This window comes from Condylura cristata, unplaced genomic scaffold, assembly GCF_000260355.1.
Source record: "Condylura cristata isolate star-nosed mole 26May11 unplaced genomic scaffold, ConCri1.0 scaffold00015, whole genome shotgun sequence".
In the NCBI taxonomy this organism is placed as follows: Eukaryota; Metazoa; Chordata; class Mammalia; order Eulipotyphla; family Talpidae; genus Condylura; species Condylura cristata.
This window is the reverse complement of record NW_004567116.1, coordinates 17,633,713-17,655,927: the sequence shown is the minus strand read 5'-3', so window position 1 is coordinate 17,655,927 and position 22,215 is coordinate 17,633,713. Positions and strand designations below refer to the sequence as shown.

Genomic DNA, 22,215 nt, shown 5'->3' with positions numbered 1-22,215 from the left:
ATTGAACTCATGAGGAAGTGGCTTTCGATTCTTAGTGCTGTGCTTTAACCCGCTGCGCCACCAGGGAGGTCTTTCTTTCCTTTTTAAGCCTGAGTAATATGCCTTAAAATATTGATCTGCTATACCACATTTGGTTGGTCTGTTCATTAGTTGAGAAAGATTTGGGGGTTGTCCCTTGTCTCTACTTTTTTGCCATTGTGAATTGTGAACATTTACGTGCAAGTTTGGGCATGGCCATGTCTTCACTTCTCTTGGATTAGAACTGCTGGGTCATGTGGCAACTTCAAGTTTAACATTTTGAAGAACTGTTAAACTTTTCCAGAGTAGCTGCATCCTTTCACCTACTAGTATTATATGGACTTCCTAATTTGTACTTTTGAACTTCTGTCCTATTTTACTTCATTTGATGAAAACATAATAGTGGTATTGCTCATCAATTTTATTTAAGGAAACCTTCACACTCCTTTATGGAGAAATGTTATTTATTTTTATTTATTTATTTTTACTTATTTATGCCTTCAAGAGCTGGGGTATAGGCCAGGGGTGCAAGGGGTGAGAGGATTCACCAGAGACAGAGTGGGGGAACAGAATAGGCAGATTGCTGTGGGAAGCAGTGAGGGTCAGGAGAAATCTGCCATACCATGTGGGTGACCACCCTGGCCAGGGATTGAACTCATGCTGCAGAGGCCATGGATAGCTTCATAGTGCTACAGTTTAACGTAATACAACATCAGGGAGGGCTCCTGTTATTCTTTTTGTTTTTCACAACAAGCACTTTTTTTTTTTTACATTTTAAAAGGACAGATTTATTAGGAAAAGGAGAAAGAAAGAGAGACGCCTGCATAGTCACAGGCAGGCAGGAGAGCTCACAGCAAGTACTTCTGACTGCACCATCCTTTGAGGAGATGACTAGTGAAAGACTCCCCATTCGTACCCTCAATAGTTGGTTTGGTATATAGACTTCCTGTCTCTTTTGAGGGCACTTGGATTTCTTATCTGTAGCTGCAATGCCTGCTACTTCTCTAAACATCTTTCTCAGCTGAGTTCCTTGTTTTTCCCTTTCAGACATTGTAAACCCCAGGTTTTACTTCTTGTCTCTGAGTTCCCTGTTTTGCACCAGAGCAGGTTTTTGAGATGATGTCCAATCGGGGAAGGGAGGGTCACTTCCTAAGGTGTGGCATGTTTTCTCCTGGAGGGCAGTTCTTATCAACATTTCTCTTAAAGAACAGCAGAGAGGAGATGGTATTTCACTGAGGACAGATCATATGCTTAGAATCAATCCTTGGAGGAAATCTTTTGCTTCCTAGCTGAAGTACTACAGACCACTGAGAGGCCTCAAAACCAGGACACAGCCATGCAACAAAGTGAGAGCAGAATAGAAGCCGATAGGCTGCTGAAGCATCTGTTCAACAACAGTAGAGTCTCGGTCTCCAAAGATAGCTTTGACTTCTTGAAAAGAATTCTACACCAAGAGGCCAAGTTTGTTTGTACGTGTCTCCATTCTTCCAGGAAGATGGTCCTTAGCGTGTACTGATTAACCAGTAAAAACTCAGCATTTCTGCTGTTCTTCTTACCCACACAAGAGACTTTGGCCTTGTAGGATCTGAGGTATATTTAACATGGGGGGATGATCTGGTTCTGCTTATTGCTTCTCTCTCTCTCTCCATTTCTTTATTTGCTTCCCAGTGTCTGATGGGCTCCTTTGTACCAGGTGCTGAGGGGATACTAAGGTGTCAGCACAGGCTTTGTCCTCAAGGAATTCCTCCCTCCCAGTGTTCTGGAATGGGGGGAATTGGCCATCCTGGTTTGCCCAGGCCTGAGAAAGTTCGCAGGACTTGGCAGTTTCAGTTTTAAAACCAGGACAGCCCCCGACACCCTGGCATGAGTTTATCACCTTTTTTGTAGCCTTCATTATTCTTTCTAATGCTTGAACTCCTATCTATTGAGTATTGTGTCTGTTAACTATTTTATGAACATGGTCTTTTTTCACCTTTAAAACAGCTCTGTGAAGCAGGAATCCCCATTTTGTATGGGCTCAGATGGTTGAAGAAACTTGCATGAGATCATGCCACTGTTAAATGACAAAGCCTTGATTGATACTGGTTTTCCTCCTGTTCTTAATGAGTAGGCTCCGTTGCACCTTTTTAAAGGAAAAGGGGGCTCTGAGATGGAAGAAGAATTCACACATACAACAAAAACAAAGTAAAGAAGTTAGTTTAAAAAAAAAATGGGCAGAAGAGCAAAGACTTCTCTAAAGAGGAAATACAAATGACCAACAAGTATATGGAAAAAATGCTCATAGCCACTTATAAACAAGAAATGAAAATCAAAACGACAATAAGGTACCACCTTACATCAGTGAGAATGGCACACACTAAAAAAACAGGCAACAACAACAAATGTTGGTGAAAAAGGAGCTCTCCTACACTGCTGGTAGGAATGCAAACTGGTCCAATCACTATGGAAAGCTGTGTGGATGTTCCTCAAATTACTAAAAATGGAGCTACCATATGATCCAGCACTTCCACCCCTAGGGATCTACCCAAGGACACAAACATTAATTCAAAAAGAGATCTGTACCCCTATGTTTATTGCAGCACTATTCACAATAGATGAACTATGGAAACAACACAAATGCCCCAAAACAGATGACTGGATCAAGAAAATATTGTATATTTATACACAATGGAATACTGTGCAACAATCAAAAAAGATAAAATCATGCCATACGTAGCAATGTGAATGAAGATAGAAGGCATCATGCTTAATGAAATAAGCAAGAAGGAAAAAGAAAAATACCAAGTGGTTTCGCTTATAGGAGGAATATAGGGGAACCAAATAAAGGATCAAGAAAATAATAGTAATAATAAAAACAATAAACTTAGCAGGCAACCATAAATAAGAGACATTCTGTGAGAGAGGGAGAAGAAAAGCGGTCAAAATAGGGAGAGACAATCACAAGGGACTATGATGATGATTGACGGGTGAACTGGTGGGTATTTTATGGTGAATACAAAATGATGTAAAAGATAAAACAATTAAAAAAAAATCCACACATACGCCTATCTCTGAAATAGCTAGGAAATCCTGAGGGAAACATTTGAGGCACATGTGAGGGCTGTGTCCCTACCGCCCTCTGCTGGTCAGCTCCTGCCTGCAGCTCAGGGCTGATGATTGTTGTATTCTTGCAGACAGTTTTGATGGACCAGTCTCGCTTCCAAGAGCTCCAGCTCCAGCTGGAGCACCTGACCACCCTGGGAGCCGTGTTGCTGGTCACATTCAGCATGGCAGGCCCAGGAATTTCCAGCCAGGCTAGCTTTGCTGAGAAACTGAAGACAGTCGTGAAGATTCTGCTAACAGATATGCATCTCCCGTGAGTGGATGGGAGCTGTGGAGTGGACCATGACAGAGGGTCGGTAGGCAGCAGATGGCACAGAGCACACTGAAGTGGGGGTGGTCTGCCAGTGTTAAGCAGGATCCAGGGAGCTGAGAGGAAACCAAGCAGAAACCCAGCAATTTATTCAGGGTCATGTGGCCAGTTAGATTCAACTCCAGACTTTGCAAGGCTCTAGGTTAGTGGCTTTCAAAGATTTGCTACCAAGACACAGGTTGTCCTCTAGTATAACTGCTCCATCCAAGCTTCTGGTGAGGGGCCTGTAGGTGCTTCCTCAAGAGTCCAACTTGCCCTGTCACATCCGCCCTGGCATTTGGGGGCTGGCATACAGTTGGTACAGCTGTGTACCCCAAGGCTGGCTCCTTGGCTACCCTAATTCTGCCATACAAAGCTCTAGAACCTAGGATAAAGGTAGCCACCTACAGCATTCTGGGAGAGCTGGGGGACTCCTCAACTCAAGGTGATCATTTTCCTAATACTTGGTCCTTTTAGTTGTTCTTTTAAAGTAGTTCATAAACACAATGTATCTCCAAATTGAAAAGGAACAAAAATGGTAGCCGATGAAAGATTTCTCTCCCACTCCTGTCCTATAGCTTCTAAATTTCTGGTTTTCTGTGAATTGCCCTAGAGGTGTCTGAGCTGTTGGTAAGTCAGTGCCAGGCTATTTCACCACACAGATGCTGGCAAGAAGTTGGGTTTGGGGTTGCTGGCCCTGAATGAATTTGAGCTTTCACCCTCCACTGTCCTCTCTGAAGAGAAACAGAGGGTGTGTGAGAACGTCTAGGGCCAGAAGAGTAAGTGGCTGTCATGGCTCGCCCAGGGTGGGGCTGTTGGTGCTGCTGCTGGGTGTGCCTTGTGCCCCTCCCTTGACTTCTCCTTCTTCTCTACTCAAGCTCCTTCCATCTGAAGGATGCCCTGACCACCACTGGGGAGAAAGTCTGCCTGGAGGTGAGCAGCTGCCTTTCCCTGTGCGGGCTCACTCCCCTCACCCCGGACAAGGAAACAGCACTCAAGGGCCAGATCCAGGCTGTGGCCAGTCCCGACGATCCCATCCGCAGGATTATGGGTATGTTTGGGAAGGCAGGCAGCAGACTGTGCATCATGCGGGCGGGCAGACAGGAGCCTCTGAAGAAATGTAGACAGTTTTGGTGGTTGATGATGCTGATGGAAGAGGAGAGAGTGATGGTCACAACATTGTAATGAGGGGGATCCCGAGGGTGGGCACATGCTAACCAGGCAGCCATTACTGTACTGAGCGTGCTGACTGCCATTACAGGCCTTGGATCCAAACTCTGCTACAGCATGGTGAGCTAATAGAAAATATATAAATTGGTTGCTGCCCCTGGCTCCTGGCCCACTGCTTCTACAACCCAGATAATTTCCTAAATGATAAGAGCACTAGGAACTTCTTTTGTCCTAATGTTCGGTCTTTGACCCTGGTTTCTGATGGAACTCCTAAATCTTTGGCTGATAGGAAAGTCTTTTATTAAAAAAAAAAAAATCATGATCCCTGGAGGGTGCCTGGGTGGGAGATAGAACTCGAAGAATCAAATCATGAGGAGAAACTTGGGATTTTCAGTTCTACCTCCCAATGGAACTGAAGGGGATGGGGCTGGAAATGGAGTTAATGTTCAATCATGTCTACGTGATGAAGCTGCCATAAGAATTCTAAGTGTGTAGGGTTCGGAGTTTCCAGGTTGGAATACCTCCCGGTGCTGGGAGGTAGTGCACCCCCGTGCCATGGGCCCAAAGCTCCTGCTCTTGAACCTTCCCAGACCTTGTTGTAGGTATTTTTTCTGACTATTCTCTGCCCCTTAATCCTATCCTTTGTTATATAATAAGCTGGTAAAAATAAGTATGTGTTTCCCTGAGCCTCTGAGCTGTTCTAGCAAATAATTAAAATCTAAGAAGGAAGAGGTCATAGGAACCTCTGATCAGTAGCCAACTTGGGCAGAAGTTGTGGGTAACCTGGACCTCTCCTTCCTGCAATTGGTATCTGATGGGGGGGGGGAGGCGGCCTCATGGGACTGGGCCCTTAGTCTGTGGGATCTGATGCTATCTGTAGGTGGGCTGGATCAGAACAGAATAAACACCCTGCTGGTGTCATGGAGTTGCTTGGTAGGCCAAAGCCTTCCTCACAGCTGGTGCTGGAAGGAAGGTTTGTGATTGTGGCAGTAGCAGGAGTAAAGGGGAAACAGGAGAGGTAGAAGTTTACTTTACAAGTACTTACTGTGTAGCTTAAGCAAGTGACCTGACGTGGAGTTCTAATCTCAGCAGCAATCAGTCACCTTCCAAGGTTGCTGAGAGGCAGTAAGCTGGATAGAATGCCTGGCAGCACATAGTAAGTACTCGGTAGAGTAGCTATTATTAAAAATACCATTCTGTTGTGTTAGCTCTTACTTTTCATCATCACAGCAGGGCATAATAAAAAAAATACTCTCTGGTTGATTAAGGAATACAGTGTATAATTTTTTAAAAATGCAGCTCTCTTTAACTAATAGAATTAATTTGAAGACTTTTCTCAAATTCTTTATGACACCAGATCAGTATTCAACAGATAAATAATGAAAAATGGGCTTGAGGCAGAAGCTCAATGATCTATGGCTATCAGATTTCAGGTTGAGTGGAAGCCTTGATCAGAGATATGGTTTGCTTCTAATATTATGATTTCTAAAAATCTGTTAAGTGACAATTTATAAAAAAGATGTATGTGGATCAGTGGTTTTAAAATTAAATTATTTTACCCCAGCCCTGAATTGGTCGTAGTTTCATCTGGGCGTCCCTCAGAGGAGGCTTTTACAGGGCCCTCCTGGGAACAAATGCAGAAACGTGCCTGTGAGCAGATCCCTGGTTAACTACTGCTCTGTGTCCTGCCATCTTGGTGGGTTAGTGACAGCCAGTTACAGACCTTAGGGCTGAAAACCAGGTGTAGGAATGATGCGAGGCTCTCCCCTTCTGTCTCCACTTCTGGATAAGGCTTCCCTGCTCTGGGGACCTTAAAGACAAGGAACTTTAGTATAGAGATGATGAAACCACTAAGCCAGGACTCTGTGTGAGCTTGTTATCAGGTTCTGAAGGCTGTCAGTGATCTGCATCTAAAAGGTTCCTCAGGGCAGGGCGTAGGGCATGTTGTTTGAAAAGCCCATTCTACATAACTGTCATATTTTGTAATAAAGTCTGTAAGACCTGCGGCTTGCACACATTCCTTTTTGGCTGATAAGGGTATGCAAGAGAATGCAGAAACATTGTACTTGTGGAGGACAATGGGGCAACAAAGCATCAGCCAGACTAGTTTACAATGCCAGCAGCTTCCATGGTCTTCATTGTAGGTGTTCAAGAAGGAAGCTCCAGTTTCTCTGATGTAGGCTTCATGGGGAAAAAAAAAGATCATAAACTAGCAGTTCTGGAAGCTTCCTCTTTCTTTAATTTAATTTCTGCTTTGCTTTTCCTATTTAAAAAAATGTGATCTTCAATAATGGCTGATGTATTGTTCACCAAAGAGTGAAACTAAAAATCATCAACATGCTAGGCCTCTCTTATCCATGCTTTATTCTTGCATCCTGTATGTGTTTTGAGCTTTTGCTGGGGCCCAGATCTCATACTGGGCACTGTGTTGGGTGGTAGAAAGAGCACAATAAACAGGTATGGTTCCTGCCTTCATGAAACCAATCGTCTAGAGGGAGAAGAACCATCACATGTGCGATGAATGTTCAGAAGCGTCAGGTGATGGGGTCCAGGGAGAGATCAGGAAAGCCCCTCCTAAAAGGGGAATGTTTACGCTAAAACTGAAACCTAATCTCACAGCAAGAAACAGCCAGGTGCTTTCTTTTCTGTCACAGATTCCCGCATCCTGACTTTCTTAGAAACCTACCTTGCCTCAGGTCATCAGAAGCCATTGCCCGCAGTACCTGGGGGATTGGGCCCAGTTCAGAGAGAGTTGGAGGAAGTTGCTGTTAAATTTGTCCGCCTGGTCAACTATAACAAGATGGTCTTCAGTCCCTACTATGACGTCATCCTCAGGAAGATTCTCGTCAGACCCTGACACATGCTCCCTATCGCAGTGTTAGTAGCTCAGCTCAGCTCTGAATCCCTCTTCTCAACTAATGTTGCTTTGGAAAATGGCTATATAGTTTATTTCTATTTAACAGCACTGATTCCAAAGGAAAGAATATTGTGTATCACTGTTGAAAAGACTTGTTGAAAAGTGAACTGAATTCTATTTTGAGGGTTTGTATTTATGAGTGCAAGTTTACAAATCAAAGCAGCTTGTTATCTTGAGTTGAATCAGCACCACTCAGCTGTTACACAGCTGACTGCAGCGGTCTCCACTTCCACTCCAGTGACTGTAAATGCCCTGTCCCTCCCTGAGGCCTGGGACTTCTGTCTTTGTTCTCTGGGTCGTTTTTTTTTTTTTCATTCAACTATCCTGACTGATGGCCCCCAAGAGTGAGAGCAACCAAGCCAGGTCTGCCTTTAGACTCCTGCCCTTCTCTGCACAGCCCCCCACTTCTCTGTCCAGGCATGTTGAGTTAGGACTATTTATAATCCAACTGCCCTTCTCTTCCTCCTCCAGCCCCCACTATTTATTACTTTCTCTCTGCCTGGCCTGGCCAGAGCCCCACATTCCTTTTGTTCTAGAGGAGAGTTACTTGATTAAAAAAAAAAACTTATTTTATACAAAATTATTCCTGAGCCTGGGTGAAAGCTATGTTATGAGTTATGGGCTCTAGAGAAAGAAAATTCTTTGACTTTTCAGCTTTGAAAGTTAAGGAGTTTCTCTCTTTAAAAAATATATGTTGGAGTAACATAAAAGGTGACGAATGTCCCAAGATTTTACTGAGAAATTTCCGCTGCTACGGTACAGATGCATTCATTGGATTAGAACTCCAAAATTAAATTTGGGTCTTTTCAGGTGTAATAGTTTAGGCTCACTTATTTCTTAGATAAGGCAGTCATAGGAAACCCTGGATTTCTGAACAGTATTTTCCAGTGACCAACGTTCCTGACATATCTGAGATTGAAGAGTAGTTTGGGTCTCACAGGTGGTCTCTATTAAAAACTGTGTGTGTATACATGCACGCACGTGGGCCAGATGGGGTCATCATGTGAGCAGCATAGCCGTGAAACATTGGTGATATCCCACTGTCACAATAGCAACAGGTAAAATCACACATGGAATTCTTCTTATTAAAGTGGATGAGAGGTGGAGTGGAGGCCTGGCCAGGAGGCAGCCAGAGGAACATTTGCCCTGGAGACTAGTGTACCAGGCTTCATAGGTGTGAATGGCTATAACTAGATTTCTCCAAATATATGCTGTAAACTGTGCTCTCATGGTGGTTTTTACTTGCAGTCAGAAATGTATGCTGTGTCATCAGAAGTCTTATTAAAGTTCATACTCAAGGATAACTCTTCCCTGGTTTCATTGAAAAAGGACAGAATTAAATAAATAGAACTTTTGAAGAATAAAAATGACATCTTTGAGAATACATTCAGTAAGGCCTTTCTGGAATTGTTTCTGGAGGTAGGGTTATTGTGTTGCAGCTGTGCTCAACATGATACTGTCATATCAAATGTCAGATTTACAGTAGCACGATATTAGTTTCTGAGCTATGAAGCTATGAAGTTGGCATGCCTCAACTTCAGAGTGTTTGTGCTTTGTTTTCCTCCTCCCCTTCCAGATACTAGGGAAAGACACTATACCCCCAGATACACAGGGGACTCACCACTCCTTGAAGTCATTCTTCCTAAATCTCAGAACAACTCCTTTGATTTGTTTGTAAGAGTTCGCTCTAGTAAGGTTTATTTTCCCTCATGGGCCCCTAAATTAACAAAGTTAAGTCCAACAGTTTGAAAATCTTAAGAGACATGTATAACAGGAAACCTCAGTCTTATGAGCCCCCCAGGCTCCTCCTCTGCAGCAATGGCCAATGTAGAGTTTTACAAGTGACAAACCAATAACAAAGGAGGCAAAGGTCAGACCACAATATTCACATTGAATTGTTTTGGTGTGGTTCTATGAAGATGAGTGAGCTGCATTTCTTCCTGGAAGCTGAGAGAATTATCAGTAAGGGCCAGGAAAATTCATTTTGTCATTCAGGAAATGTTCATTAAGCATCTGTTTGTAATTCCTCTTCCTCCAAGAAAAAGTATCCTTTATTATCTAAGTTTTCCTTCAGAGTTGAACTGGTTCCATATAATATATACTGATTGAATTTGATGTGATGTCTTAACTAACAGGTTTGTAGAAACGTGTCTTTTTAGGAAAGTGCTAGGTTTATTTGGTAGTAGTGCTTCAGACAGAATCACATTAAAGTCCAAAAATTCACATATAAGTCTATAGCCATTATAATATCAGAAAATGTTTTCTTCTGACAAGAAATAGCCCTTATGTTTAGAGTTTGGGAAGGGGTGGATCTTAGAAATAAAGGTCTTTAATTAGTGGCACTTTTTTACACCAAAGGATGTATATGTATATATTTTCTTTTCTTCACAATACTAAAAAAATCATTTCCTGTACATTCAGGTGGTTTTGTCATCACCACAACAGGTATTCAAAACTGTTTGTTATCTTTGACTAATTCCCAAAGATAGCACTTTAGAGAAAATTCTGCATCTCTATATTTTAAAGTCTATGCTATATGGCGCTACATGTGCCTTTAAGAGTGTTTTGTTTATAACCATTACAATAAAAAACCCCCTGCAACTTGAAAATGATACTGATGTGAATAACAAAATCTTGAATTAGAGTTAGCTGACTTTGTTTTGAGGAAATTTTAGCTTTAAGGGAAAATACAGTAAACTAGCCATCTTTAGAATCAATATATAAATATAACCTTTCTATCTAAACATTTATATAAAGTGATTAAAAAGCATAATTTTTTCTCTTATGTTTTGTAGAAACATTTGAAGCTGATTTTAAATTGTACGATTGTTTAATCGTAGCTGAATTCAAGTTCTAAATGGTGTACCTATCCCAGTATGTAAGATATAAACTTAATGTTGCCTCTCCACCTTAGCTTTTGTTCTGAATTGTAATCTTTAGACTCAATAATATTTCTGTCAAGTATTTTTTCTAGAAATGACTCAAAGTAGGTAATGTTGCTAAGAAATAGGAAAAAAAAATTTAAAGATGTATTTATTTATGCATAAAAACTGGGGTATAGGCCAGAGGGGAAGGGCAGTGAGAGGATTCACCAGAGACAGAGTGGGGAGCAGAACAGGCAGATCGATGAAGTACACTGCAGAGGCGAGCAGTGGCAGGTCAGGACAGGTCTGCTGCCCCATGTGGGTCACCTCCAGGTTAGGGATGGAACTCATGCTGCAGCAGCTATGGTTCATGGTGCTGCACTTTAACCCCCTGAGCCACAGGGGAGGGCCCAGAAATTGGAAAATTTTCATTTAGACTTTTTTGCATGACAAATTTTGCTTTTTACTGCAATTAAAATTAGGTTAACTAATTTTCTTTAGTGCTCATAAAAAAGTTTTTGAGTACTGAAATATTTTTGTTAAAACCAAGAGAATGAGTGGTGAAAGGAATTCCCACATTTATTTTGCTTTTAAGAGAAATGATTAAAATATTTCATTCAACCTGCCTCATGTTAATTGGGGAAAGGTGCATACATATTTAAGAATTCCTAAAATGTTTAATTTGCCTGTTAGAAACGGTCCCCTTACATTTTCAATCAATTAGTACCCCCAAGCCAGTGAACAAAGCCAGTATACAAATAGTAAATCTAAGGTGACTTTACCTTGTATTGTTGGCATTTGTTTTTAAACCATATTGGCTGAGTAACATAAGTAGCTATTTTAAACAAAATATGAATGAAGGAAGTAGGAGGCATGGAATTTTTAAGATCCTTTTATTTGTTAAAGGATTGTTTTTAAAATTTAAACTACAAAACAGGTCCATACATTCTGCCATAAATAAAAACAAACAATAAGGCAGGACTCTACATAAGCAAACCAAGAACAATTGTTTTCAGAAAATGTGATAAAATGCTTTACAATCATAAGCCATCCAGTTTTTAAAATAAAACTGTTGAAAACTCACAAGTCTTCAAGCGGCACATACAACCCTTGAAGAGGGAACAAAACGTGGCTCTGCCATTTTGTACTGTTCTCACATTTTTGAAAACCTAATTTTGCTTAGAGCATAGGTCTGTTCCATATTCTAAAATTCACACAGGTTGGTTTGTTTTTTCTCAAGAACCATATGATAGAGGCACCAATGACAATACAACTTTGTTTCCAAGAAGCTTGTAACAAAGCATTGTCTCTTTTAAACATATGACTTCAGAGGCAGAAAGGAAATCCTGGGTAAGAGGTTTCTTTCCGAGGCAGGAGTTGGGCCTGCTTCACCGAATTCGCTTCTGCTGCCGGGCTCTGTAGATGTCGTGAACAGGGGGGACAACGGCTCCCTTTTCTTCATCTTCATCTGAGTCCTCGTTGGGTCTTTTGACCGCCTTGGTGAGCACTGCGTTACTTTCCACCGGGCCGTTGCCTTCTACTGCTAGCTCTGGGGCCCCGCCAGTAATGATCCTCACAGCTTCCTCGACAGCTATCAAAAACAAACAAAAAGGACTTTGGAGGATTTTGAGATTATGTCCTTGTGAAAAAGTATATACTACTTTGGATACGTTATAGTTACTTTTATAGCCTGCACTTAGCAAAGCATGGGACATACTACTTATGGATAATAAATAATGAAAAGACAAAAGCTACATTGGAATTAATGCAATCATTTTTATAAGTGAAGCCTGATGGTATATGTCCATAAAGTAGAAATGATGAGCTTTTATGATTTACTTAGTGGAATTAGAATATGAACAAGCCTCTCTGTGTCAAATAATTTGAATCACTTTTGGGTTTGCTTATATTTTTGCAAGTTGGCTAGCTGGTTTCGGAGGCTTCAGTGACAACAATATGTATATCACTCTGAAAATGGAGTTTTCATCACTTACTATTTGGTATCTTGCACCTTCGGAAAATTTCCATCAGTTCATCCACTTGTACAAAAGGACCCTATTTTGACACAAATGTATTTGAGACAAATTTTAATCCTTAATAATGTCACAAGTTAAAATAGCACTATTCTATATTTCCCATTACATGAGGGGAGGAAAGCACACAAGGACACAGAGTAAACGTTTATTATGAAAATAGTGAGCAAACCTGGAAACAGATAGGAGGAGGAAGAAGTTTCATTAAAACGACTGCAGCAGGTGGTACTGGGAATACTCCACCTGGGACAGGGTGTAAGCCTGGAGCTGAAAGAGAAGGAAAAGTAGGAATCAAATGGGATGGAAGAATTTCTATGCATCTAAGAGTTAAAACAAATTAATAATTTGTACATAAAGAGGCTGTGCCTATAACGCTTTATTTTGAATATTGTAAATTGCTTTTGGCACTCACATGTTTGACCAAATTAAATGAGGGAGGCAGTGAAAGCAGCCTCAACCTCATGGCCATGGGAGGGAGAAAAGTAAATACACGGGCTGAACTAAAGTCAGTTTCTGTCACAGAACATTTCTAAACCTCACAAATCATTTGTTTAGCAATCCTGGATAATTAGTTATTCAACAATATAATCATAAGGGCTGCCTTCATAAAGGATCTAGAGGGAGGTACTACCCAATAGTATCAAAAACACCAAATAAATCACTGACGTGTTTCCAACTGCACAGATAATCTGTGTGTAGCAGCACTTCTGAAAACTGTCTTAAGTAGCACTGCCAAAATGGGTTAGCTGAATCTGGGTCACTGAGATGTTTTGCTTTCGTAGTTTTAAGACAGTCTTAACTCATCTTAGTTAAGAGTACAGCCAAGTCATTCGTCACATAGTGACCCTGAATCTAATAATTAACCTACAATAGAGTGGTCACGTTATTCCCCCCCCTCACACACACCTCTAGATTTAAATCAACAAATAAACTGAGGTCTCAGAACTGTATCTCAAGTCATGGCTTACGTGCTAAATGTCGTGGCTGAAATGGAATCATCTGCTGAGTGTCTGGTTTAGGGTACTCTGGTTTTCTATCCACTTCATCTTTCAGAACAGGCACTATAGAAGGAGCTACAACTGGGTCTGGAATTATAGCTGCTAGCTTAGCACGGGAGACATCCTGAAAATGCAGAACAGAAGAATCCTAAACCTGAAAACGGGACTTAAGAATATAACCGTGCAATTCTATAATTTTAAGAATACACTGAAAATCATTAGGTTAAAAACCATAGAACGAGAATGGAAAGGGATAAGACAGAACCTTAATGATGGTAAAGATTTTAAATACTCAAACAAAGAAAGCCAAAAGGCTGAAAATACTCAGTGTTTAAAAAACATACCCCAGTTAAAAACCAGTAGGTTCTTAATGGGTAGGACATTTATAGGTTAGATAGATAAGCTTTTGTGGGTAAATACCTAAGAGTGAGCACCAAACAGAAAGGGGGGTAATTTGAAGAAAAATTACAATTTTAGCTATTCTGACATCCAATGCTACTAGAATTGAAAAGCAGCTATCAGTTTAAGTGAAGTAGCTGGATTAAGTAAGGTCTTCCTTACTTTCTTATAAAAGATAAAAGTTTATCATCACTTATACTAGTTAATAATTCCCACTGTACTATTCCAGGGGAAAAGGAACATTTATTGAATGGTCACTAATTGTTAAGACAGATTTAGCAATTCATTTCCTCTCAAGAGGCATGTAATAACATCTCCATTTTATAGAAGGGAATGAAACTCAAAGAGGTTCTGATATTTTCAAGGTCATAATAACTAACAAGAAGAGCCACAAATTGAAGCAGAAACTTCTCTGACCTCAATCCCATCTAGTCTTTTCAAGTACATTAGCAAAGCCCATCCAGAGCTAAGAACAACTTTCCAAGGCATGTCAAGGTGAGCATTATAGGCCCTAGTCCCGAAAAGTTCCTCTGCTTCAGGCAACCTGGGGTCCATCTGTTGGTCTAAAGCTAAAAGAGTCCCTTTATACCATTAAGGCATAAGATCATTTCACTTTCTGAAAATTTGTTCATATGCACTGATATGCACTTAGTGATATCAAATACAATCTGTCATAAACAAAAGTGTAGACATAGAAATAAAAGATGAAAAATTCATATTCAGGCCCTCCTTGGTGGTGCAACCGTTTAACACGCAGCACTATGAAGCTAGCTGCAGCCACTTCAACACAAGTTTGATTCTAGCCAGGAAGGTGACCTGTATGGCTCAGCAGACCTCTCCTGACCAACCCGCTGCTCCCCTCAGCAGTGTACTTCATCAGTCTTCCTGTCTGCTCCCTGCTTTGTCTCTGGTGAGTTCTCTCACCATCTCTGTACCTCTGGCCTGTACCCCAGTTCTGTATACATAAATAAATAAATCTGAAAAAAAAAAATTCATATTCAGGAAGTAATTCTACTACACTTCCACACAGTAAAAATGCCTCTGGTTTTCACTGAGTACAAATATAAAAGGAAAATACAACCATCTGTAATCAGTAGCCCCTTGCTTTAGAATAGGAGTCTGGGATTGACACAGAATTGAGGCTTCTATTGATAAAAACGTCTGAAGGTCAATGGACATTAATTGTTTTCAAATGTTTTGACCTACTTCAGACACAGAGGGAGAGCCAACCCAAAAAGAGGGCAGCGAGAGTGATGGTCAGGGACATCTTACTGCTGGGCAGCCTAGAAGGACCAAATCTGGGACTCTTGTGGATATGGCTTCCCTTTGAATTTCCATAGTTCCCCTGGTCTGAACAGGCTCAGGTATTAAATTTGTTTTAGTGACACAGCAGTCCACACAAGGCATTCCATTGCTAGGTAAGCTAATTTCCTCAAGGGCCCCACAGGGGGCTGCTGTTTTAAGGTTATAAATCCCTTTAGAAACTTTATGGATTAAACAAGCCATAATCTTTCTTCATTATACCTACAAAATATGCTAACTGAAACTTACATTTGGTTTAAGATCGCCTTTCAAAATACATAGACCAGTTTTAAGAACTATTGGGGGGGAACAGCCAAGATAATATTCAGGTATCTTGTTTTTCTTCCCTCTATACCCACTAAGAATAAAATAAATGTCACTTGCACTCAAAGAAAAAATGAAAGCATTGTTCTAACTCACTTCAGTTTTACTTGGTTCAGTACTTCTGCTACTATTTCATAAAAGAAAAATCTCTAAAAAATTTTTTTGTTCTCCTACAAAATCTTTACTAAACTAGATTAATTTCTAGTTCAGAATTTACTTAGAATGACATTTATCCATGAACTATTCTAAAATATTAGAAAAGGATCGAGTCTATACTTGATCCTCAGTACATACCTTATACCCAAGTGCTTTTAATTCACTTGCAGAGCAAGGATATAAATCCATGAACTTGTATCTGTCTACCAGTAAAGCTGTTTCTTTGCCTTCATACTCTTCTTTGAATGCTGTAAACCGTCTTTTCTCCACTTTGAGTATACTGGCTAGATCACCAATATTACTTTCAAAAGCTAGAAATCGGGCCCAGATTTCTCTGAAAGAAAATATAGAAAAATCAATACTTAGTTCTCCTGGGTGTGGAGCAAATGCTTACAATAAATAAATAAATAAACAAACAAGTTTTATCCTTTTATTTAAATTACAAAAATCTTTTTTATGATTTTTTTCAAACTACAGAAAAACAGCAACATATATGCTACTAGCTAGATTTAATCATTACTAATATTGTAACAGGGTGGTCCCTAGGAAAAAGGGAAGTTCCAGGTTCCCTGCCCCACCCAGAAGGAGGGTGGAGCTGAGCAGAGAAAAAGAAGAGAGAAGAGAAGGAAGCTGGATGGAGAGCCAGAAGGAGACCTGAAGAAGCCACATGGAGCAGCAAGCATGTGATGAAGAAACCGGGCTTGTTTCCTGACCCTGGACTGGTTAAGGGCAGATGTGGGTGAGATACCTGTAGGGAGGTGACTATGGCAGTGTTTATATTGGTTTTGATTTTGCTCTTTGCTCTCAGATTTGTCTGGCCATTTCTGACCCTTTTCCATGGGTCCCGGCCAGAAGGTGCTTTAGTCTTGTGGCAGCTTTCAGGCCTTGCTTTGGGCCAATCCCTTTTGGGTTGACTTTTGCCCACGAGGGGATGGGTGACTTCAGGTGTTTGATTTAGAAGTTATATTCTTTATGTTCTGTATTGTATATTTACTGTATTAAAGTCCCTTTTCATTAAAGTTTCATATGTTTTGTCTTCTTGCGGCGGATGGCAGAACCCACTTAGAGCAGGCAGGATTTGGGGGCTTTAGGGGTGTCCCTCTCCCCCTGTTCTGGAACAGATTTGGGGTACCCTATAACATTTCCACTATACCACTAAAACATGGGATGACCAGGTTTAATAACAATGATTCAAAAACCATATATCAAGGATATAATGTGGAAGACAAATTTTTTGTGGGATTGGTGAAGGAGGCTACCCTTTCAAAATTTTCCCAAGTTTAATTTGTTCATATCAATTTCTAGGGATATGGTAAACTAAGAAGATATATTAAAATATTTAATAGTAAATTGATAAGGTATCTCTCAAATAATTTTAAGCAATATATAAAAAATAAAAACTACAGGTAGGAGTTAGTAAATTAAGTCTCAACAGAGAAGGGAAATTTCTTCTGAAACTTACACTGAAGCATACATTTAGCCCACAGGTCAGTCATCAAAACCTGATCAACAAGTTTCACAACAGCTTACCCAGACTTCTCAGGAGGAAGGCTTCCGGATGTTAGAACTCGTTCAAACAAAACTCGGGTATTATTGTCCTCTAAGATATTAAAAAAGATTTTAAATATTAAAAAAAAATCAGTTTCACAGTTCAACAGTATGTATTTGCACAAGCCTTATCTCATTTAATCCTAAAAATCCTATGCAAAAAGGATTTTTATAGATGAGGTAACTTAAAATTCAGAAAAAGTACCTTGATCTATTCATAATGCCCATAATGAAGTTATAACTAGAAGCTTGTTAGCTAGTTCTGCTAACAGTGTGATACTTGAATCAGATGTCCCATTTACCTTTTAAAAATTAATGAAAATTATTTCTCTGCTGACAATATAAGTGTCAGACTATCAATGTTTAAAAAATACATCAAATGTGGGGGCCTCCCTGATGGTACAGGTTTAAAGTCTCAGTGCTATCAAGCTACTGCCAGCCACTGCAGCCTAAGTTCAATCCCTTTCTAGGGAGCTAACTTACATGGCACAGCAGACCAGCAAGATGACCCACATGGTGCAGCAGACCTCTCCTGACCTGCCTGCTTCTCCCCTTAACAGTGAATTTCAGCAGATCTGCCTGTTCTGTTTTCTACTTTGTCTCTGGTCAATCTTCTCACCCCCTGCACCTCTGGTCTACACCCAGTTCTTGTATGCATAAATAAATAAAAATAAATCTTTACAAAAAACATATCAAATGTAAAGGATGGCAAGCTCAAAATTTGATACAGCTGAGTTTCTAGTTTTGTAGCATTAAGATTAATCATGTTTAACCACTTTAAATTGTATAGTTTTGATGTCAACATTGGCAGACAAATATGCATTTGCTATTGAATTAAAAACAGTCACCAGAGGTGGACTAAAACTTAGTCATGGGAGATCCTGTGTAGCTGGAAGTGAGAAAATGACAATTCTTGTTAAATGAAAACATCTGCTAAAATTTGAAAATCCAGCAGTAAATCTACTAACACTTAAATGGGTACACATATGATATATAAATTTTACCTTAATACAATTTGTTTTTTTAAAAGTCCAGCAGTGATTGGCTTATATTGCCCCATAGCAGTTATTCAGCTAAGCACCAAATGACACAATGATGTTTACATATCTAATAGGCTTATGAGCATGTCTGAGGTAATACTGGAGTCCCTGTTCACCACACTCTGGTAACCAGAATGTACTGAATAAATGATGGTTAGGTGAGTAGGTAAACAAATGAACAACTTACTCAAGACACTGATTTTGGGAGACAATAATGCAGATATTAAATACATACAATAACAAATATTATTTAGAATAACAAATATTATTCATACAAGTGACTCTCCTAAAATACCAAGTAGAGTATCTTAAAAAATGGTGAGGAGCAACAATTTCATACAGGAAAATTGTTTTATGAATTAAATGTTCCACTATCTCACTTTTTGGAGTTAAGTCAGTTTCCAGTAAGTAGAATCACTAAGCTGAAATACAAAATGATTAAATTTATTCTTTTAAACTATTTAGTATAGAAAATGCTATATTTCAATACCATCAAAATCATTCATGTGATTGTAATATTTAATTTTAAGCATGGCACATATTTGTAGTTCTTAAAATAGTTTTTATATTAGATCATTTTTTGGTAAGAAATTACATATCCTAGATGGTCAAGTAATTGGAATCAACAATATGTATCATTTACATATACATGGATATATGACCTATAGAGCAATGTGCCTGGTATATGAATAGCCACACTTATTACTATCAAAAACAGGAAAATAAAAATAATGACACTGATATATGTTTCTTTCTGAAATCTTTCCCAGGAGCTTCAAAGCATTTGCTTTATTACTTGGGTAGCTTTGAATTTTCATGGCTAGGGATTTTGTATTTCCTTGCCAGAAAACAAGAGATGATCAGATGCATCAGAGATGAGGGTAAATAATTCTGTGTCTGCCAACTGAACTTGTGAGTTTATTACACTATTCATGGGACTTTATTATTTATGCATTAAGGACCAGAGTTGAAAGGCACCTACCATCATTTAGAAAGTGTAAATCGTGGTGAATAGCTACAAATATCCCTTAAATGTCTATCAAGTGCTTGACTCTTGTGTGATGGCAGAATTATAATATATTTGAGAGGGAAAAAAATCCAGCAGCATAATTTCATAGAACAACATTGACGGTTTAATATTAAATAACCACAATTGATTAGATCCACTTACCATTGAGGTGAGAAAGATAGTCAATATAGGCCAGGACATATTCTGGAATATCTCCATATTTCTTTAGCCCCAGCTCAAAAATCTTAAAGGCAACAGATTTGTCCTAGAAGTAAAGAAAGGATACCACTGACTTCCATGAAATGTGAAACAAGAAGGAAAAGAATATTAAGACTGGGCCTCCCAGGTGGCATAGGTGGAATGTTTCAGAGCTATCACTGAGATGGCCTAAATTTAATCCCCAGCCAGGGAGGTGACCCACATATGGTGTGGCAGACCTCTCCTGTCTCATCACTATTCCCTTCAGCAGATCTGCCCTTCTGGCCTAGACCACAGCTCTTGTATGCATAAATAAATTAAAATCTTTTAAAAATTACAATAGCTAAATATGACAAAAGGAAAATGAAAATCTTATTAAATAAAAGTTATTCAGCTAAAAATCATTCAAGATAGGTTATATTCAAAATAGGGAGCTCAGCAGCCAGCCAAAGAACTAAACCAGATAGCAAAGGAGGGGGACAAAACAGAGGAGGGATGAACACAAGGAAATATGAGGGTTCATGGGTGATATAGTGGCAGGAAAACAATGGGGATTACAATGATGTAGTAAGAAAAAATTATTTTAATAATAAAAAAATAGAGTTTAATAAGGCATAAATGAGTAAACTGGGAATATGGATGATGGTCCATGTAATTTTACACTGGTGTAGGTATCTCTTCTTCTTGAAGGTTTCAGTTATATTACCTTGCTCTTGTAACAGACAAGACATTACCTGTTTTGCTAACTCAAAGAAATCCAAATAGGATTTTCAATTGTACAACAAAAGGTAAAAAGCAAAAGTAGCACTCAGCATTTCTTTTGCAGCAAGCTGGTACAGAGGCAGCATGTGTCCCACAGTGAGAGGCACCACAAAGCTCCTTCTCTGAGAGCTATTTTATATCATCTCTGTATTCACCATCTCACACCTGCTTTTCACTATATATTATGTACTTTAGATTTCATATGTTATTTAGTATGATTTTGTAGAACATTTTGAAAGTCTGAGAAAAGTAAAACAAATGTTTCCATTTAAATTAATGGTAATTGTTCCTTCAATTTATGCCATTAGGGTTTACATTTCATAGGAATACTCTCCTGATGTACACCTAAACTTCCCTTATGATATGGAGCAATTAATGCTTAATGAACAAAAACTAGAACTAGCTTTTCATTAATACTTCAGTGAAGGATATTTTATTCTAGTACTTACTTTACTACAATAATATTCCATTAGGGCTGCAGTAACATAGACGTGGTGACGGGTTCTGGTATCTTCTCTTGCTTTTTTAAATATCATTCTTCCAGACTTGATACCTTCTGCTCTTCTTGCAAATTTCATATATTGGATGTATACCTATGCAATATATATATGTATATATATAATACACACACACATATTTGTTTTCTACAACATTTAATACAGGCTCATTTCCTTATTGCTATACTAATATGTCTCCAGTATAAGAAAGCAATCTTGAATAAACAAAAAAAATCATAAAGATCATATATAATGCACTATTTAAATCAAAATCAAGTTATTTAAATCAAAATCAAGTTAAGGATACATGTAAACTAATTTTTAAAAATCAAGATATAATTCACATACCAAAAAATTCACCCTTTACCATGTAAAATTCATTTGTTTTTAATATACTCACAAGATTATGCAATCATAACCACTATCTAATTACCTAACATGTAAATTAAGTTTTAAAGGGAGACTTAAAAAAGTGAAACTACTAGGGAACATTTCATTAGTGAATGCTAATACCTAGGAAACTCAAGATTTGATCAAATAAAGGCATGTTTAACTTTCCATTTTACTGGCTGGTTGGTTTAAAAGACCACTGATCTATTTTCCAAAGACCGTCTAATGGAAATTCACTGATAAACTTTTTATAACCATTTACACTCAGTAAATGCAGGTTTGTGATATGCATTGTTTGTTTAGTGACAATTGACTAGGTGATGAGTAGTGACTCTGTGTAGGGTCCTGATTAGTGCAATTTTGACTGATGTCAAACTCTTGTTGCCCAGTTATGGTATGCAAATGAATGGATAAATAAACTACGAGTTTCTTCAGGAATGGGATTATGATCTAGTGTACATATTTTAGAACAGAACAGCTTGCTAAATGAATTTTTAGCAGTGGAATCCCAATATAAACAAAAAGAGTAATGTAACCTTTCTTAGATGACTTGAGGCAGAGGGTATAGCACATACCACCCATCTCTTACTGAAATAGCTTCGCTACACTTTCGTAAAAATCCAGTATTTTGAAAAGCACCATTAGAGCAGAATTCAAGACAATCTGAAATTAGTTCTTGTCTAATCCCTTCCTAGGATATGGTCTCTCCTTCCTTAATTTAAGAAGAAATAATTTATTTAGCAACAGTTACATGGCATTAAGTCACTTCAACCCATAGTCATGAGGATAGTATTAGAGTTGTTCCCACACTCATATTTAAAAAAATATCAAGAGTAGATCATGTATAAACCAGAAGTTGGGCAAATTCTCTCAGTGGTGTACTGAGAGAATTTTTCAGGACTATCAAAATGTCCTGTTTGTGGTTGTAGCCCTATGACTTGATATTATTACTCAAGATCCACAGAATGATATAAAACAAAACATTGAACTTTGCTATATATCAGTTAAAAATCATTTTATTAAAGTAGACTGCAAAGGTGGGAAAGAGATTTGTAAAGTTACTCACCAAGGTTGGATCAATATCCTCAATTGCCAGAAGTCTGTTATATATACTGTGAACTTTCTCATACTTCATGCGACTCTAAGGTGGTAGAGAAGAAGTGGACATAAATATATACTCAGAAACAAGGATTTGAGCT

At 38.9% G+C, this 22,215-nt stretch overlaps 2 protein-coding genes across 3 annotated transcripts in view; one reads left to right on the top strand and one right to left on the bottom strand.

Annotated features, from left to right (window-relative positions):
• Window positions 1–8,797, top strand: part of TCP11L1 (t-complex 11, testis-specific-like 1) — a 29,664-nt gene extending 20,867 nt beyond the window's left edge. For both annotated transcript variants that reach the window (XM_012725403.1, XM_004682941.2), the window contains 3 exons: window positions 3,192–3,373; window positions 4,288–4,460; window positions 7,234–8,797. In XM_012725403.1, the coding sequence (XP_012580857.1) occupies window positions 3,192–3,373; window positions 4,288–4,460; window positions 7,234–7,436 (558 nt within the window). In that variant the 3' untranslated portion in view covers window positions 7,437–8,797. The remainder of the gene's footprint in view (window positions 1–3,191; window positions 3,374–4,287; window positions 4,461–7,233) is intronic.
• Window positions 8,798–11,236: 2,439 nt separating this feature from the next.
• CSTF3 (cleavage stimulation factor, 3' pre-RNA, subunit 3, 77kDa) overlaps window positions 11,237–22,215 on the bottom strand; it is a 59,070-nt gene continuing 48,091 nt past the window's right edge. Inside the window, exons 13-21 of the mRNA XM_004682942.2 lie at window positions 22,083–22,157; window positions 20,579–20,722; window positions 19,332–19,434; window positions 17,103–17,172; window positions 15,711–15,906; window positions 13,362–13,515; window positions 12,566–12,660; window positions 12,355–12,415; window positions 11,237–11,951 (exon numbers count right to left, since the gene is read on the bottom strand). Of these exons, the coding sequence (XP_004682999.1) occupies window positions 11,749–11,951; window positions 12,355–12,415; window positions 12,566–12,660; window positions 13,362–13,515; window positions 15,711–15,906; window positions 17,103–17,172; window positions 19,332–19,434; window positions 20,579–20,722; window positions 22,083–22,157 (1,101 nt within the window). The 3' untranslated portion in view covers window positions 11,237–11,748. The remainder of the gene's footprint in view (window positions 11,952–12,354; window positions 12,416–12,565; window positions 12,661–13,361; window positions 13,516–15,710; window positions 15,907–17,102; window positions 17,173–19,331; window positions 19,435–20,578; window positions 20,723–22,082; window positions 22,158–22,215) is intronic.